The 20901-nt window shown below is 39.3% G+C and overlaps 1 protein-coding gene across 1 annotated transcript in view; it reads left to right on the plus strand.

Moving 5' to 3' along the window:
• Positions 1–20901, plus strand: part of SGK1 (serum/glucocorticoid regulated kinase 1) — a 126397-nt gene that overhangs the window by 78810 nt on the left and 26686 nt on the right. Inside the window, exon 3 of the mRNA XM_047758284.1 lies at positions 17873–17948. Within this exon, the coding sequence (XP_047614240.1) occupies positions 17873–17948 (76 nt within the window). The remainder of the gene's footprint in view (positions 1–17872; positions 17949–20901) is intronic.

A 20901-nucleotide genomic window follows, 5' to 3' on the forward strand; every position in this document is an offset into this window, starting at 1 on the left:
CTCTTCTTAGCTGCCTTCTCCCCTTTCATTTACCATGTTCAGCTAATTTGGTTTCAGAGGACATTAACTCCCTGACTTTAAGAAGATTCTCAGAGTTCCCGTCTTGGCTCAGTGTTTAACGAATCCAACTAGGAACCATGAGGTTGTGGGTTCGATCCCTGGCCTTGCTCAGTGGGTTAAGGATCTAGCATTGCCGTGAGCTGTGGAATAGTTTGCAGACACGGTTTGGATCCCATGTTGCTGTGGCTGTGGTGTAGGCCGGCGGCTACAGCTCCAATTCTACCCCTAGCTTGGGAACCTCCATATGCCACAGGAGCAGCCCAAGAAAAGGCAAAAAGACAGAAAAAAAAAAAAAAAGATTCTCTTCAGGACCTGCATCTTAGGCCTAGAAGAGACATGAGTCTATCTCTCATCTCTAGAAAGAGCCAACAAAAGAAGATACCACACAATGAATATTATTTCATGGCTCTAGAGAAGATTGCACAAGCTCAACCTGCATCTCAATTCAACATTGAAATAGTCTTATTCTGGAGTTCCCATTGTGGCTCATCAGGTTAAGAACCTGACTAGTATCCATGAGGATGTTTCTTTGATCCCTGGCCTCGCTCAGTAGGTTAAGGATCCTTTGTTACCATGAGCTGAGGTATAGGTCTCAGATGTGGCTCAGATCCCTCGTTGCTCTGGCTGTGTAGGCCAGCAGCTACAGCTCTGATTTGACCCTACCCTGGGAACTTCCATATGCCTTGGGTGCCGCCCTTAAAAAAAAAAGAAAAGAAAAAAGAAAAAAAGAAAAGAAAGAAAGAGTCTTATTCTGTATAACCAAAGTCTTCAAACTTCAAACCTTATTTTCTCTTGTTCTATACATAATGCAGATAGCTCACCACCTCCTTGTAAAAAGCTCTCTATACTCTCAAAGAATGTATTCAATAGCCATCTGGATTTCTCTTCAGGAAAATGAATAACAGTCCCATGTCCCTCTCCTCACTGGTCTTATTTTCCGCTGGTTGAAACATTTTGCCATCTTCGTGGCTGTCTTCTAAATAATTTCCAAGTTCTCCAAACAAGCCTTCAGACATGGACTCCAGGAGTTCGCCTTTCAGACCAATATTAAGTGGAGATCATCTGACAGTTCCTTATCATACTCTCATTCCACTCTTACTTATTTTTATATTGGTCTTTTTGAATATCTTGTTATTAAAAAAACAATTTTTAAAAATCTAGATTTGGATTTGTTTTTAAGGCAACTGATTGAGTTCAGGGAAGGGTGTCTATGCAGAGTACATTTTAATGTAACACAGATAATTCGCATAAAATTTCTCCCAGAAACATCCATAGAAATTATAGCTACTGCTAAAATATCTTTATGGTTTCTCTATTTATTTTTGTTTCTAATATTTCTCTTCTATTTAATCTTGGATGAATTTTCCAGTTCTATGTTTTTCCAGCAAGTTTCTAGCCAGAAAAAAAAAAAAATCAGAAACTAGCAGCATAATACTAGTACAATAACTAGGCCAATTTAGTTTGGCATCAGTGTGATAATGAACACATTTAGAGCCTTTGGGGAATGTTTTGCGCTATTTCTGCACGAATTATATTGAATCTCAGGTTTATTGTTTCCCTTTTTTGGAGGGCAAGCTGAAAATGATTACAGTACATGCAAGTATGCAGTTTGTAGCTCACTAATTTCATCAATCCCTCTGAAGGTTGGAGCCTTCAGAAATGGTCGTCTCGGCTGGCATATTCAGTGTGGGTCTCTGGGAAGGTCAATAAAGTGCTGCCCCAACATGTGGGTTTTCATTTACATTGGGAGCGAACCAGGTCCGCGGGGAAAGGAGTCAGTGGAAATAATGATTAAGGCCACAGGCCTTTTTTTTTTTTTTTTTTTCTTTTTCTTTTTAGGGCCTCACTTGCAGCATATGGAGGTTTCCCAGGCTAGGGGCCCAATCGGAACTGTAGCCACTGGTCTACACCAGAGCCACAGCAACATGGGATCCAAGCCATGTCTGCGACCTACACCACAGCTCACGGCAACGCCAGATTCTTAATCCGCTGAGAAAGGCCAGGGATCGAACCCACAACCTCATGGTTCCTAGTCAGGTTCGCTAACCACTGAGCCACGACGGGAACTCCGAGGCCGTAGAACTTAAAGGAAAATCTTCACAAGGGAATCTTGACACTCCCTGTGCCTCTTTTGCCAGTGACAGAAAATGAACAAGTCATGGATTAGTGCTAGCGAGCCTTATCTTTGCACAAGTCCGGAGAAACTCAAGAAAACCACGCAAGAAGAGAAGACTAGAGGAGGGGCCGGCCCCCGTGTATCCACATTCATTAATAATTCTCTGCTGAAGGAAGGGTGAGATTATAGCTCAAAACATGTATCATTTGTTCATATATTGCCTTTATAGTGGCACTTTATATCAAGGCCTTTTTTAATCATTAGGACATTCATCTGTAGACTCCATTTCCTAGATATGGACAACATCATTCTGTTTGCATTAAGATAGATAAATGGACAGGTGGAAAGGTAGATAGAGTTATAGATATAGATGCTAGATCATTTTTAAATTATGAAGATAATATAACATATCATTAAAAATCAAAGAAATAAGAAACAAAAGAAAAGCATCCATAATCCTATTACAGTAAAACAGCAAACATTTCTTCATGCATTCACTTATCTGTCCTTTCATACACAATTGAAATATGATTTTATATTGTGATTTCTTTTACTTAATATAATGTGGGTAACATTTCTCCATACCATCAAAAGCATTTGCGAGGCACCATGAGAATAGTGGCTATGTCTTTCTGTTCTTTCTCTTCTTTTTTCTTTTTTAGGGCTGCACCTGCAGCATTTGGAAGTTCCAAGGCTAGGAGTCCATCAGAGTTGCAGCAGCTGGCCTACACCACAGCCCCAGAAAAGCAGGCTCTGAGCTGTGGCTGTGACCTATACCACGGCTCACAGCAACGCCAGATACTCAACCCACTGAGCAAGGCCAGGGATCAAACCTGCATCCTCATGGATACTAGTAGGGTTGTGAGCAGTAGGCTCACAACTGCTGAGCCACAACGGGAACTCTGCAGTTGTGTCTTTCTTTATTCAATCCTTTCTCCACTGAATGTTAGGTTGCTTCCAGTGTTTTGTAATTATGAACAGTCAATGTTAAGATGGCTTTGTGCATATAGATTTATGGATTGTGTATTTAGGATAAATTACCTAAAATGAAATAAATGGGAAAAAAGTATTGAAGATCTTAAAGCTCTTAAAATATAATAGCTTTCAGAAAATGTTTTAAAAATTAAGATATAATGAACAGCCTATGAGAATACCAGGTTTCCTAAACTCTTGCCAGTGCCAAATATTACCAGTTAACAAATTAGTGCTGTATACTGTTACAAATATAATATTCTTTTCAAACATGAACTTTCGAACCAAATACCATCTTTGCTAACCTCGTATTTCTACATGGGGAACAGTCAAATACTTGTTATTGAAAATATACGGGTAAGCATTTTCCACTTAGGTTTCCAAAAGGTGATTTGAATTATTTGAGCAGTGTGTGATAAACGCTACGTGGTCTTCAGTTACAATCTACCTGAGTAATCCTGGAGGCAGATTTTCCATAACATCGAGGACTAACGTCTCACTCATCTCAAGGAGAGTTACATAAACTGTTGTGTTCTGAGCGGCTTTCCTCCAGCCTTACTCAGCAGCTATATTGCAAGATCAGATCCTGTTAAGTATCACATCAAACTCACGCCCTGAACTAAATGCCTTCTTGCTTATAGACGCTTTTAGTGGCTTACATTGGGGAACAAAGTATTGGTAAAAGAAGTGTTGAGTTCAAGAAAGACGTTACAAAGATTCTTAGCAAGACTTTTCCTTTCCTTTTTACCTGATTTCCCCATTTCTGACCCTGAGGCCTCATTCTTGTTTTTCTCACCAGAGAGCAAAGTTCAGAGATGAAGGTGTTAGCATGCACGTATACACAAGCGCATGCACACACACACAAGGAAATCGTCGCAGACATATATTTGTATTTGTGCATGATCATTTTTTGGAAGACCCCATGAGAAATTGTTGGAGGTAATTAGGGATGTGGGACTAGGGGCAGATAATCAGGAATAACATTTTCTCCTAATAATTTCATTTAAAAATGGTCACATCCAGGAATGTTCAGAAAAGATATTTTTCAACCTCCTTTAAAAAAACTAAGCATGTGTGACCAACATCAATGGAACTGGCACTTTCGTGGTTATGGAGTAAATGCAATAGGATGGAGTGCCCTTAGCGGATATTGATGTAATAGGTTGTTCAGATTTATTTTCCCTTATGCACTTGAACGCTACAGGTTTACTCTTGTCAGATTAAAATACTCAATGGAAAGAGAAAGGGTGCTTTAGGTATCAAGGGAAGTAACTAAAAAGCACTGAATATGCAAGACAAAGCTTTGCCATAAATCAACCCCTAATATCTCACTTCTGTAGCCCCGGTAATTTGTAGCAACCAACCACAGCAGGTGGAAGACCTGAATTCTCATTCTCTTTGTAAACAGTATTTGGAACTCTCTGTGGGAGACCTTGGTATACGTAAAAAATGAAGTAACCCAACCAATCACCTATATTTGTTTGCTTAGGACATGCTTCTGTCTTGAGCAGAACTGAATAGTGAGATATGTATAACAATAAAGCCATGGTTTATCATTTATTTATATATCAAGTATCTATTGATAGTCAAGGTTGACACTAGTATACCTCTAAGCTAAGGCACTGAAAATTGGTGGATAAATCGGAACACAGCCCGTTTTCTTTTTTTTTTTTTTTTTGGTCTTTTTGCCATTTCTTGGGCCGCTGCCACGGCATATGGAGGTTCCCAGGCTAGGGGTCCGATCTGAGCTGTAGCCTCCGGCCTATACCAGAGCCACAGCAACACCAGATCCAAGCCGCGTCTGCAACCCACACCACAGCTCACAGCAACGCCGGATGCTTAACCCACTGAGCAAGGCCAGGGGTCGAACCCACAACCTCATGGTTCCTAGTCGGATTCGTTAATCACTGCGCCACTATGGGAACTCCCACAGTCCATTTTCTATGGCGCTTATAACCTAGGAATATCTAAATTATAAATAATAAGCAATAGAAAAACTTTGTTTTATTCGGGAAGTATACATTTTTGTGCCTTTTGTGTGTGTTTGGTTTTGTTTTGTTTTTTTTCTTCCTCCCTCTTCTCCTTTTTTATTTACAATTCCTGGAAATGGAGAATTGTCCTTGATTAACTTTTTGCCATTACTTTGTGAAAAGGTATCCTATTTAATCATTTTTATTTTCCTACAATAAACTAATGATTGTAACATTAATATATTTTATACCACCTGGGAGCAAAGTGAACCCTGATACTATCAAGAATGTATTTCATTTCTGGAGTTCCTGTTGTAGCTCAGCAGATTAAGAACGTGATTAATATCCATGAGGATGCAATCCCTGGCCTTCAATTCCTGGCCTTGCTCAATGGGTTAAGCATCTGGCATTACTGCAAGCTGTGGCATAGGTTGCAGATGCAGCTCAGATCTGGCATTGCTGTGACTGTGGCATAGGCCAGCAACTGCAGTTCCAATTCGACCCCTAGCCTAGGAACTTCCACATGCTGTAGGTGCAGCCCTAAAAAGGAAAAAAAAAAAAAGAGGAACATACTCCATTTCAAATAGTTTTAAAAGGCAAATAGAAGCCCTAATGTTCAAAAGAATAAATTTCAAAATTTTCAAATAAGATTTTATTAATATACTCATATATAATAGTTATAATCTAAGTCATTTGACTTCAAGTATGAATGTGTTTGGACGCAATGTGATGTAGTGATTACAAGCCTGGGCTTGCTAGCTGCATTTGCCTTTTCCAAGGGACCCCAGTTTAAAATGGGTATAAGGGTAATAATACCTTTCTCATATGGGAGGATGTTGTGAGCATAAAGTGAGAGTTAACTCGAAGCGCATAGAACAGTGTGTGTTTCCTCCTTGGGTTTAAGCATAATCTTTTGCGCTAGAGGGCCACAGCTTATTTACCTCCTTACAAGGTTTCTCAGCAATGCCCGCTGCTTTGCTGACCCCTTTGTTTCAGGCCTTAGGTAGCCTCCAGACATACACTCTGGGACCAGAGACTAAAAAGGATACTGTGGGGAGAGTGAGGGTTGACTCTCGAAGGTTATCACCAAGCTGGGAAGGGGGTGGGATACAGACAACTAAAAACATTACAAAGTTTTCCTACAATTTTTAGGTTGCCCTCTCCCCACTCCGCCCCCCATTTTTTTGTTTGTTTTTGGTTTTGTTTTTTTAGGGTCGCATCCATGGCATATTGATGTTCCCTGGCTAGGGGTTGAATTGGAGCTGCAGCTGCCAGCCTATGCCACAGCCACAGGCTCATGACAATGCCAGATCCCTTAACCCCCTGAGCAAGGCCAAGGATTGAACCTGCATCCTCACAAATACTAGTCAGGTTCATAACCCACTGAGCCACAGTGGGAACTCTCCTCTCCCCTTTTTTATTTTGCCTTTGCTTGGTTGCTGTAAACCTTTGACTACTTTCTGGAGGTTTTTGTTTGTTTGTTTGTTTGTTGTCTTTTTTGCCTTTTCTAGGGCTGCTCCTGTGGCATATGGAGGGTCCCAGGCCGGAGGTCTAATCGGAGCTGTAGCCACCAGCCTACGCCAGAGCCACAGCAACGCAGGATCCAAGCCGCATCTGCAACCTATACCACAGCTCACAGCAACGCCAGATCCTTAACCCGCTGAGCAAGGCCAGGGATCGAACCCGAAACCTCATGGTTTCTAATTGGATTCGTTAACCACTGAGCCACAACTGGAACTCCTGGTCTTTTTTTTTAATTAAGCTATAGTTGATTTACAATGTTGTATCAATTTCCACTGTACAACAAACAGCAAAGTGACCCATTCATATATTTTTTTCCTTGTATTATCTTCCATGATGTTCTCTCACAGGATATTGAATATAGTTCCCTGTGCTGAACAGTAGGATGTTTTCCAAATTTTTAACACATTTAGTTCTGACAATTTTTGCTTGCTTTTTGATGTTTTGGTCAGGGTATAGGCACGTGGAGGTGCCTACTCTGCCATTTTGCTGCTGTCACCTATCTGGATAAGATTTTAAAGATTAATTTGTCCATAGTTCCTTTCTCCCCAAAAAGAGTCAGAAAGAGTACCCAGGGGTTGCTCTGAGGATTAAGAAATGAGATCCTTAATGTGTCTGGCCCATTGTCAACACTCCTTAAAAACAGCATTAGCAGGGAGTTCCCGTTGTGGCTCGGCGGTTAAAGAACCCAACTAGTATCCATAAGAATGTGGGTTTGATCCCTGGCCTCAAAAGCTGGGTTAAAGATCCAGCATTGCCATGAGCTGTGGTATAGATTGCAGACACAGCTTGGATCCTGTGTTGCTATGGCTGTGATGTAGGCTGGCAGCTATAGCTCCAATTTGACCCCTAGCCTGGGAACCTCCGCATGCTGCAGCTTCAGCCCTGAAAAGACAAAAGACAAAAAAATATATTATTACCAATTATTATACTGAAATATAGTGTGACTTGAAAGGCTTGCTTTTCTAAGTTGAGGAAAACATCGATACTGGATTGCGCTGGTCTTTACTTCCTTTCATAAGACTGCTAAGGATTGTACCATTCCTACCCTTCCTTTCTCAGTAGCCGTCTCTTGCCTTTGAATATTTGGAATGTCTGTCTTATTCTTAGCCAAACTCTGGATCCACCGCTATATTTCTTAAATATAATAGGACCTCTATAAGGAATGATAAAACACAAACTCAGTTCACGTAAGGATGCCCTAAAGCCTACTGCAAAATTAATGGAAAAGAAAATACAGAGAAAGAAAAGGCACATGTAAAGTTACATATGGAAAATACCTGCAAAGGGAAACAACTCATGCAGGATCTTCTTGGAACACTCACAGACTCACATTGTTATTCTGCTTACTTCCCAGAAGTTAAGATTGCAAGTGATCTGGCTGGGATCAGAACCTGCACCTCTTAAAGCTGAAATTTAGTATTTGGTAAAACTATCTACTTCTGCACATGTTATATAGATGTTTTTCATTCCCTGGACAGTCTCCTACTTATTTCTCCATGGGCCTAATGACCTACCCACTGAATACCAAAGAGATGTTGGATAAAGAATCATTGTCAAGATGGATGATTAACTTGGCTAAACACGAACACAGTTTCGCAATGGAAACCTTCCATCTCTGCCATTCAAAACTTTGTAAAAGATGTATTCATGGTGGTTTTGCTTATGCAAAAAATGCATTTCATAATTGTCAGGTATTGTTTTTAACATATGTTTCATATCAGATACAAAGAAAGGTCAAATGAGCTGGAAAAAAAAAATGCTGGCCAGATCTGCTATGAATGTGTCTTCCAGCACATCTGGGAACCTCTGTAAAAAATTAACTCAACATTCTGGACTCCTGGGATGGCCAGATTATTAACTGTTTTTGCAGAAGCACTCTTTGCAAGCCAAGGCATATAAGAAATATTTTTAGACCTGTAGACCATTAAATACTGTACAGTTCACCTACGGCATGAGAAAAACAGCAGGCATTTAAATGGAGACGTCTAGTTCCATTCACAGAGGAAAAATTAAACCATGCATGTGTGGGCAATGGCATTTGACAATTTAGACTCTATGGTTAACGTGTTGTTGGAAGACTGGATATCAGATTTTTTTTCCATTAAAAGAGAATTACACATTAATAATTATAACATAGAGCAAATTATAATCACACTGGCCTTGAATCTGACATAGTTTCTGTGCAGGAAAGCAACATAAACATTTCTCCTAGAACCTCACACAAAACCCTGATCCAGATTTCTATTTTTTTTTTTTCTTCTCCTGTCAAATACTTTTTGGGAGGTAAGCTCAGGGAGAAAAATACTAAGAAGTATATTGTCATTTGAGATGAAAGATATTTGAAACATTCCTCTTTTTCCCAGAAAGCCTAGGAGTGGGTATTTGTTTATAGTTTAACTTAGGCCTGGGAATCATTCTTTAAATTACCTTTAGGTAGTACAACGACCCTGAAATAGCCATATTTAGTTTCTTCCCTGTACCCAGTAGATAAATACCACCTAATCTATGTTAACTTTTTCCTTTTTTTTTTTTTTTTTTTTTTTGCTTTTTAGGTTTACCCTGTGGCATATGGAGGTTCCCAGACTAGGGGTCGAATTGGAGCTACAGCTGCCGGCCTACAGTCACAGCCACAGCAACATGAGATCCAAGCCACGTCTGTGACCTACACCACAGCTCACAGCAATGCCAGATCCTTAACCCACTGAGAAAGGCCAGGGATCAAACCCCCAACCTCATGGTTCCTAGTCGAACTTGTTTCCACTGCACCACAATAGGAACTCCCCATGTTGCTTTTTTTGTTTTTAAATAAATTTTATTGGATGGAGTATAGGTGTCTTACAATGTTGTATTAATTTCAGTTGTACAGCAAAGTGAATCAGCCATACACGTACATATATATCCATTTTTTTTCAGATTCTTTCCCCATGTAGGCTATCACATAGCATTAAATAGATTTCCACAAGCTATGTAGTAGATCCTGGTAATTCTGTTTGGCATGAGTTAGTTTAACCATGTTAGAGACTCCCTGGAAACTTAAAAATATACTGACACACCAGTCTCCTCTTCTTACATGGGATCCTGACATTGGTATTTATTTTTCAAGTTCCGCATTGTAATGTGTAACCATTATTGAAAACCACTGGAAAGCAATATCTTAGGTGGAAGAAAGAAAAACCTAGTCACAGACTAGACGTGGACTGGTCATGGATAAATCCAAGTGACTTATTGAATGAATTGAGTCTGAATCTGGGCAAACAGGTTTTTTTATTGTTTTGTTTTGTTCTGGTTTTTTTTTTTTTTTTTTTTTTTTTTGGTCTCTTTAGAGCCACACTCATGGCAGATGGAGGTTCCCAGGCTAGGGGTCAAATCACAGCTGCAGCTGCCCGCCTACACCACAGCCACAGCGATGCAGAATCCAAGCCACCTCTGTGACCTACACCACAGCTCATGGCAACGCTGGATCCTTAACCCACTGAGAGAGGCCAGGGATGGAACCAGCATCCTCATGGATGCTAGTCAGATTCGTTTCCACTGAGCCACAATGGGAATTCCTATGCAAACAGTTTTGAAGTTTATTTTTTTCCCAGCCGCCTAGTTATACTATCATCACAGACAATAGTTTGAAAGATAAAAAGCCAATCATTAATAATTTTCCAATAAATACACTCAGTGGCAGTGTATCACCTAAACACTTTCTATAATTTTATGCAAAGAAAAAGAAAAAGTTTGAATGACAATGTCAGGAGCTAAACATCAGGTCAAGTCCCAGCCTAAAAGCTGGACTGGGAAGCAGTTTCTTTCACTCCCAATTATTTATGGGAGCATCAGCGACTCTGAGTTGACCCCACTCTAAATCTCTCCAGTCCCCCAACACTAGGAATTCAGAAGGGTTAAAATCCTAGAAGAAATAAAGATGTGTTAAATCATGTTTTGGCATAATGACTACCTTTTAAAATTCTAATAGCCTAAGTTGTATGAGATTTATAGTCTTTCTTTTTAATTGTTTAGGAAGGGATAATTCAATCATTCAGCAAGTGTTTGTTGACCACCTACTATATGCCAAGCACCCCTTTAGGACTCATGAAATTTGCCTGAGACCATAAAAAAATGAAGAAAACAATTACATATATGAGACAGTATTAAGTGCCATAGAGAAATATAAAGTAGAAAGAGGGAAAGAAGTTTTCATTTTAAACGAGGTGTCCATAAAATCTTCACTGAGACAGTGACCTGTGAGTAGATATCTGGAGAAGAGAGTTCTGTAGATATCCAAGCGAAGAAGATTCCTCTGATCACTCAGCAAGCCCAACGATTAGCGAGAAGTCTTTTTACTTTTGCCCACAGTATTTGCTCATAGATAATTCAGTTAACAGAGTGAACTTTTTCTATCGAAAGATTCTCTTTTCTAGCCTCCCTTCTAAGTCATGATACTCCTGTCAACACCTTCAATTGTATGACCACAGTTAACAATAACTCCTACTGATTGTTGAACCCTAGAAGAAGTTAGCCCTAACCCTAACTTTAACCCTAAATCTAACTTTGCCAACTTTTCCAATAAGGAGACTGAGCCTAAGAAAGATGAAACAGCTAGCCCAGGATCATATGCATAGTCAACTGAGCAGCTGCCCTATTTTATTCCGGGTCTGTCTGACTCCAAAACTCATGCGCTACACAGCTCTACCTCAATATTTTTATCACCTTTGATCTAAAATAAATAATAAATGCAAGGAAGTTTCTCTTAACCACCATGGATGTATTATAAACAACATAAATTCAGACTATCTGTATATCCTTTTGTAATTCACTTTACCTCCTTCATAATCCATTTTCCTCTCCATTAAATAAGGGGCTGAACTAAATTATCTGCTAAATCTGTTCTATCCACAAAATACTATCATTCTGGGTTAACATTCACTTTGGCCATTTTAACATTTTTTAAGTCCTACCAAATCAATGACGTAGTCAAAAAACATGCATTTATTGCATTTTCTGAGTGAGGCACGACCTACAAACACCGTGACCCAAAATAATTTTTACTTCAAAATTCAATTATATGCTTTGGTATAGAAAATATAAAAATTTGACCTGAATTCCAGTCAAACCAACTCCATGTACCTACTTTGCTTTGTGTTTTAACTTACAAATGCAGATGTGTGATCACTCATTCTGGCAATATTATTGAAAAATATGTAAGAAGCTAGACTACCTTAAAGCATATGAAAGGACCACCTATTATCCCACTCCCTACTCATATCACCCTATTTACTGCCTCCATCATACTCATCTCAATCACTGGCATTAGAAAACAAGTTCCATGAGGGTGTGGACCCATGCATCTGGTTCCCCTCTATGCCTGTGGCTCCTGACACTGTACCCACCATACAATAAGTTATCCACAAATATTTACTGAGTGAAATATATAATTAAATTAATTTCAAAATGGAGGATATCTAAGTTTTAAGGAAACACTATCAATTTTCAACTGGCATCTTGAAATGGATTCCGGCCCTTAACTCGTTAGACTCTAGTTCTGTTTCCTTGTCTGCAAAGCAAGGAGGAAGGTGAGAAAAGATCTCTTCCACCTCCCCAAATCTCTAATCCTCCGAACTCAATGCCTACAGAAGAGAGAAAACATCTAATTTACTAGGGGTTTAACCTGGATTTCTGGACTTTATGAAACTGAAACCATTGCTGAGCCAAGCTAGAAGCATAAGTAAGCAAAGTGGGTTGGGTGGTAAATTGCCTTATGCAATTCACAGTCACAAGGGCCAAACCGAAAAATATCAAATCCCAACAAGAACGCAAGTGAAATCGAGCCACGCAAGGAAGAACGCTTGTCTAGTCCCTCAGAATCAGAGCCTCTTCAGGGCCAAGACAAGTCCCTGTGCTCCGTGATGTGCAAATGTCATTAATGTTAAGTAACCGAATGAGGATGAATCACTAGTTTGTAGAGACCTGAACAATGAGACCTGAACAATAAAACCTGTGATCTCTGATGAGACCTCTTGACTCATCTCTTGATCGGATTCCTGCTGTCCTCCTCCAAACTGTCATCTTTAACAGGGTGAAGGTTAGTGAGACCAGGTCTGCAGACTGAGGGATCTTTGCTGGAGCAAAACAGTGTGGGTGGATTCTGCCCTCAGCACATGAATGGGGACCCCACATTGTCTGCAAGACTGCCATGCTATCGTAAGCACAGGGCAGAGTGGCCCCCTTAGTGGAGGCTGAACAGCTGAGGCCATATTTGACCTTCCTCCTGGTCAAAATATTCCAAAGCTCTGAAATACTTTGGACTCCTCCATTGTCCCTTATTTTCAGCCATTCATCAAGTCTCCCCAGATCATTCCAGCTCCCCCTTCACAGCCGTCCCTTCCTTTCCACATTCACAGTCCCCAGGCTCATCTGCTCCCCAAACTACTCTCTGATGCTCAGCAACCTCCTAATCTTCACAGTTTTGGTCTTTTCTGACTCTGGCCTCTCACACAAACTGCCCAGGCTCCTAATTCCTTCAGAGTGAAGGGCTCCCTGACATTCAAAGCTTTCCTCTATCTTTCTACCTCGCTGTCAATCATTTCTCCCAGCAGCCTTCTGTTTCCATGAAATTCTCCAGCCAACACTTGCTTAAACACATATTGTTAAGATTTGCCCCCCACACCTCTGCTTGCATCACCCTGCTCACTTTGGATAGACCTCTGCCTGTCCACCAATCCCAGTGATGCCAGGATTTCGAAAACCTGTCAAATCTGCCCCCTTCCTTGAAGATTTGCTCAACAGTTTTCCCACACTATTGCTTCCTCCTTGAAACCCTGACCAAATTCTACACCACATTCTTCACATTGGGTTTGGAGGTACTTAATATCAGATTGCGTATGGCTTTGTGGATGTCTACGTTCTGTTCCCAAAAAAGAATATAAAGTCCAATAGATGAACAAGTATCCCTATAGCAACCAGGGTAGCATCTTGGATTTAAACAAATGCTTAATAAATACGTATTGGGTATAATAAACCTAGGCAAGAGAAAAAAATCAAAGAAGGTTTTTCTTCCTCCCAGATACACAGAACTGAGTTCAAAATTAATGTTTGCAGGATGGCTTTACACCCTGCAATAGTGTCCAGGGGATATTTATAAAGCCTTACTAAAGCAGTTTGAGAGGCAAAATTTCATTTCTCTGGATAGCAAATGTTCTTGCTTGCTTGATTTTTTTTTTTTTTTGGTCTGTCTTTTTAGGGCCACACCAGCAGCATATGGAAATTCCCAGGCTAGGGGTCGAATCGGAGCCATAGCCGCTGACCTACACCACAGCCACAGCAACACCAGATCCGAGCTGAATCTGCAGCCTAAGAGATACCAGTCAGGTTCTTAACCCATTGCCAGAATAAGAACTCCCTGTTTTTGCTTACTTTTTTTTCCTTTTTTTCTTTTTAGGGCCTCATGTGGCATATGGAAGTACCCAGGCTAGGTGTTGAATCACAGCTGCCGCTGCCAGCCTATGCCACAACCACAGCAACTCAGGATCCTAGCTGTGTCTGCGACCTATACCACAGCTCACCGCAATACCAGATCCTTAACCCACTGAACAAGGCCAATGATCAAACCCTCGTCCTCATGGACGCCAGTCAGGTTCATTACAGCTGAGCCACAACTCAGAATTCCCCTTGCTTACTTTTGAACATTATGTAATCTGAGATGGGGAAGAATCAACTTCCCTGGAGTTCCCTTGTGGTGCATCAAGTTAAAGATCCTGTGTTGTTACTGCAGTGGCTCAGGTTCAATCCCTAGCCCAGGAACTTCTACTTGCCAAGAGCATGGCCAAACAAACAAAAAACAAACAGAAACAAGACAAAATATTCCAGCTTAAAAAAAGAGGGGATAGATGAAAGAAAATTGGCAAAATGTTGGTACTTGTTAAAGCAGATTGATAGATACATAGCAGTTTATTGTACTATTTACATTTGTGAATGCTTGAAATTTTCTCTAACAAAATGCTTAAAAACTTTAGAATGTTGTTCTTCTATTCTTATTATAACAACACCTTCTCACATCTCACCAAGCAGACTTCCAAAGTGTATGTCCTCTGTCAGGTATATCCTTTCCCAGAGAAAGAAGGAAAATACCAGAGACCCCATTGTAGATTTATCAATACTTCAGCCATGGGGGTCTTATGAAGACTCAGCAGGACTGATATATGATATAAAATTTTCTCACTTCTGTGAAGTGCCTAAAACTATGGGACTCAATTTTAGGGCATTGCTTACAAACAATTGCAGTACATAAAATGACTAATGAATCTTCATAAACTCATGCTACAAATATATTCCACAAGCTCTATAGGTAATTTTCTGTGGGTACTTTGGTTCTTGGGAATCATAAAGAATTGCATGTTATTCTTGCATGATAATAACATGGAGAGTAAGAAAGTGTTCTTGATGACTCTGACTTTCTTTTTTCCTTTTAGGGCTGCACTTGCAGAGTTGCCTGGAAGTTCCCAGGCTAGGGGTAAAATCAGAGCTGCAGCTGCCAGCCTACACCACAGCCACAGCAACACAAGATCCAAGACACCTCTGAGACCTACACCATAACTCATGACCACGCCAGATCCTTAACCCACTGATCAAGGCCTGGGATTGAACCCACATTCTTGTGGATATTAGTCAGGTTCTTAACCAACTGAGACACAAGAGGAACTCTGATAACTCTGACTTGAACAGGAGCAATTTCAGCAGTGTAGAAGATTTTTCAAACAAATAGTAAAAATTATTCATAAGTGAATGAGATTTGGAGAAACTATGTTTGTTTGGCACAAACACCCCAAAAACACAAGGTAATCAGAGCTTAATGCAGGAAGAATGCTCATACAAAGCAGTTTTCCCAAAAGGGCCTCTGGTTATAAAATCAATTAGAATTTTTCAAGTAAAATGTCTAAAAATGTGTTCAAGTAGCAGATCCTTCTTACTTTCACAGTACATTGCATTTATAGGTTCTTGGAAACCTGTTAGTTACTCACATTTGGAAATAAAGCTTGTAGCCCTTGTATCTTCTGGGGTAGAGCGATCTCAGTATAGAGACTTAAAACCCTCTCATGAGGATGAGTGGACAGGAAGGAAGCCAGCTAACCTAGGAATACAAGGCTAAGTGAGAAGTAATAGCCACTTTCCAATACTCTAGGTATGATTTGATCAAAGAGAGAGTAGATCTCTTCCATGTAACTCAGGAGTGAGCCAGAGCCAGTGTGGAAAGCTTCAAGGATCCAGATTTCAGTTCAACTTACAAAGAATTTCCTAGCAATTGGAGTAATACTTTAATGGAAGAGGTAATTCCTTGGAAGAAAATTATACTGAGGCTGCTGAGTGAAGTTTGAGGGATGTTTTTGCTTTGCAGCTCAAAATATTGGTGCTAGTCTACGCTTTCTATTTTTTTTTCCTTGAGATTTACATTTTAATAATTGTTAGCACAATTTTACTCCTAAAGTTAGATTTCTTATCAATTACATTATCAGAAAATTCCATTGATAAAACATAGACCACTTACATATTTGTGTATCAAATATTTTATGTGCTTATCTGATATACTCACCAACGTAGGATGTTGATTTATTACTAGATTTTTTTGTGGGGGGGGAGGAGTAAGAAGACTTAATATGAAATCTCCCCTCTTAACAAATTTTCAAGTGTGGAATTCAGTGATGTTGACCATAGGTCAATGTTGTTCAGCAGATCTCCAGACCTTCATCTTCTTCCATAACTGCAGCTTTATCCTCACTGTATAGCAACTCCCCAGTTCCCCTTCCCCAGCAACCCCCCCAACTCCCCGCTGAAACCGCCACTCTACTTTCTGCTTCTATATGTTTCTCTACTTAAGATGCCTCTTATAAGCATTATCCTACAGTATTTGATATTCTGTGTCTGGCTTATTTCACTTCACACAATGTCCTCTGGTTGCATTCTTGTTGTTGCCTATGGCGGGATTTCCTTCTCTGTCAATGTAGAATAACATTTCATTGCATGTATATACTATGTCTTCTTTATCCATTCATCTGTCCATAAGCATTCAGGTTGTTTCTACCTCTTGGCTATTGTGAATAATGCTGCAATGAACATGGGAGTGCAGATAACCCTTTGAGATCCTGATGTCCACATGATATTTGATGCTAGTTCACAACAAAAGAAGGAGCTTAGGTCAGATTGTTAGTGGATACACGGCTTCCTTCATCATTAAAGACTTGCTGTGGAAAGAAAAATATGTCAATAGAACTAAGCAATGTACTTAGTGATATTCTTGCTGCAGTGGAAGGAATTTACCCATTAAATAGTAAATACTAGAGACTTTTCACAGTAATCAAATATCACACTCCAAAATATACATAAATGGGATGTCCATTTAAACACTGAGATGTTTATTTCCCCCATTTGAAAACATGTTTGAAAGCCACATATCACAGTCATGTAAAACTGAAAGAAAAAGATGGATTATTGCTGTTCCCTGGTATTTATTGCAAGGAGTGTATTTGTTGTATATACACCAGGCAGACTTTAGGTTGAATAGATTATACCTATTCCATATATGCATGTGTTGCCATTTGAAAACATAGACCCTATTATAAAATAAGAATTCATTGTAAGGTACAACTGAATTAAAAGTAGCTCTTCTTTATTATGTGTTTTCCCAAGCACATTATATGTTATATAGAAGTCCAAAGGGCTTTTTATGTGATGAATATTCTTTTTTCTTTTCTTTTTTCTCTTTTCTTTTTTCCTTCTCTTTTTCATTTTTTTTCTTTTTTGCTTCTTTTAAAGTTTTAATTGTTTTTATTTTTTTAGTTTTTCTGATGAATATTCTTACAAGACTAAGCTTGCTAATCATGCAGGGCCTCTCTATCCAGCTGTGTAGTTTGCACACTGCAAAGGGCACAGGATGAGGGAGCAAGTAGGAGCTGCACCCCAGCCCCCATGTGCTTATCCAGCCATGAGCCCTTGCAGTGAAACTACATCAGGCCTGAGGTCACCAACCATTCCAGGTGTCTAGGACAGAAGGGTTTCCCAGGATGTGGGGTTTCACTGCCACAGCCAGCACCAGCACAGTTCTGGACAAACCAGGATGGTTGATCACCCTAAATGGCACATACATCCTAGCTTCAGCCTTGGAATCTTACCTATAGAACTTTAGGCCTGGAAAAGTTAAAACAGTGATGCCACTTTTTCATATCACTTCTTTTCTCCTTATGTTTTCAAGGTGAAAGAGCCCTGTAATCATGCCACCATCCTGACCAAGCCTGACCCAAGAACCTTCTGGACTAATGATGATTCAGGTATGATTGGAAAATACATTCCGGCCCTGTAATGTATATGAAGTATTCTGTAGGAAAGCCCTACACAAAGGCAAAGTTTGGGGGAAAATTTTAGTTTTACTTGTTCATTTCTTTATATCTAGCCCTACACCTGAATATACTCCACACTTTTTTTATAAGTCCATTAATTTTTATCTTGCTCTTCAGTATCTAAAGCATAGATACCATAAGGTGCAACCTGATGAATTGTGAAGTATGTTCAAGTGTTGGGGGAACAGAACATGATTCTTATTTCTTGGGGTAGAGAACACAAGAATAGAATAAAGTGGCCAGACACCCTGGTCCAAGTGTCTCTTCCGGGGGAATGAAGGGATCAAAAAATCCTAATGCAAGTCATATTGAGAATACCTAGTGGAGGGCAGGTATGACTTGTACTATTATCCTGACATATAAATCTAATCAGAATAGAGGAATGTCATTTTCTGAGACCAGAGAATATGTTTCAGGTTGAGTAATCAAAAATTATGTTGAAGAGTTCCCTTGTGGCTTGATGGGTTAAAGATTTGGTGTTGTCACTGCTGTGGCTCAGGCGCAGTTTCGATCCCTGGCCCAGGGACTTCCACACACTGCAGGCTCAACCAAAAAAAAAAAAAAAATTACATTCAGATCAAGAATAGGGTATGTTCTTATAGGAAACTGAAGACATCTTTTTATTCTTTTTCACAAACACATTGAGCCACAAGGCCTAATTACACAAAGTAGAGATACTAGAAATGAGAAGGAAGGTTAAGCAAAGGGAGCAAAATAATTAAGAGAGTGATACTAGAGCTTTCACCTTCTCTAATTAAATAGGGTCTAATTAAGTGGAGAAGAGTGGGGATAGCTAATATTTGTATTAGGCCTCATGGCTTTACAAAGTGTGTTCACAAAAATTAATTGAGAGTTTGGGCCCACCCTGTGAAATAGGAGGGGCTGCCTGTCCTCACTCTCCATGTGTGAGAGATGAGATCAGATGCCAAAAAAGGTTAGCTGACACCCCAGGCTCATGAGCAAAGAATGCCAGGGCTGGGAGTAGGATGAAGCAGAGTGACTGCGAGCTCAGTTCTGTATCCCTCTTCCTAGGAAGAAGCTCTCCTTTAAGAAGCAGCATGAGCTAAATGGGTGCTTTAATCTTTTCTTTATAAAAGAGAGTCAGAGACGATGCCTATTAGCAGAGCGTGAGGGGTTGAAGAGGAGAGTGAAAAAACATTCAGCTGCCTTTTTTTAAGGGACCAGACTTATGATCTAAACTTATCAATTTCATGTCAAAAAAAAAATTGTTCTGTCTTGTTTTATGTCTTTTGAAGAAAGATGAAAAAACATGAAAGTGAAATGGCCTATTTATGCCATCATTGTGGTCCATCAGCAGTACGACCATAAAATATGCTTTCCACTGGCTAATATTGCACTTAAGATCTACAGCACATATGTTGTGAAGATGCTGTGTAGAACAAAACATTACAAATCAAAAATAAATGATTCTTAAAGTTCTGTAAAGAGAATGGAATGAGAGGGGAATCAGTACAGGCTAGGTCCAGAAAATGATGCTTGGGCACTTTCTGGAGCTGGAGATATTATGTTACAAGAAAAACTAATACACAGAACATGTACAGAAAGAGCGATAAGAATGCTTCATGTGTACTCATCGTAAAAAATTTTTAAAAATTATTTTTGTGTCATCAACTAGGTTACAAAGATAGAGTGTCACTTCTGTAGCCGCTCATCTAATGAAGATTCCCCCCAATATCAATTCCTAGACTAAGGTCTCTGTCTAATGATTTGGTAGGGAGGGTAATCGTTCAGTCAATTACTGAGACATGGATATGAAAATCTCCACCTATGGCGGTAGAATAATCTTTTGCTTTTTAAAATTCAGTCAGTTTTTGATTTATATGTTTTGAAGCTCTGATATTAAGCACATACACTCTTATAATTGTTATAATTCCTGATGAATTGATTGCGTTCCTCTTTATCTGTGATAAAAGTCTTTGTCTGAAGTATTTTTCTCTGATATTAATATGGCCAAGTCAGCTTTCCAATACTTACTCTTCGTATGGTTTATCTTTTCTGTCCATTTTGTTTCAAACTATCTGTGTCTTACAGTTAAAGTACTTCTTTTATAGACCCCATATTGTTAAGTTTTCCTTTTAAAAACTATCTGACAATCTCTGCTTTTGACTTGGAATGTCTGGACCACTTATACTTAATGTAATACTTAGATATAACTATGCCATTTTGATGTTTGTTTCCCTCATGTCCCTTCTTGACTTTGCTGTTTTTCCTCTTATAACTTCTCTAGAATTATTTGAGGTTTTTTTTTAGGATTCAGCAATAATTTATCTATTGACTTGGTGGTGGCTCTAAGGATTACAATTAATAGCTAAGATTTCACAGGTTATTATAGGTAACTTGAAACAGTATAGGTGCATTTATCCTACTCCTCCTCCCATCGTTTATATTTTGGGTGTCATATATATTACTTCTATATATGAAATTAAACCTATAGTATGATATATTTACAAGAAAACTATCTTTTGTATTTCCCAAGATGTTTACTGTTTCTGTACTTCATTTCTTCTTGAAGATCCAGTTTTCCTCAGAAATCATTTCCCTTTAGCTTGGAAAAACTTCATTTAGCATTTCTTATAATGTAGTGCTTCTCTAGCAATGATACATCTCAGTTTAATTTTTATGATATGCCTTTATAAATGAAAATATTTTTATATTATTATAGAAGGACATTTTTAATAGTGTTCTTAGAATTTGAATTTGAGGGATGCAATTGTTTCTGCTGTGGTTTCTATCCTGCAATATGCCCTTTCTTCTTTAAGACATCAGAAACTTAACTAAAACTTCTGTGTGCTTTCAATTCTGTTAAGTGTAAACATGAGCTAAAGCAACTCCACAGCCATCCTTCTGCAACATGCAAATTTAT

This window comes from Phacochoerus africanus, chromosome 2 (assembly GCF_016906955.1).
Source record: "Phacochoerus africanus isolate WHEZ1 chromosome 2, ROS_Pafr_v1, whole genome shotgun sequence".
In the NCBI taxonomy this organism is placed as follows: Eukaryota; Metazoa; Chordata; class Mammalia; order Artiodactyla; family Suidae; genus Phacochoerus; species Phacochoerus africanus.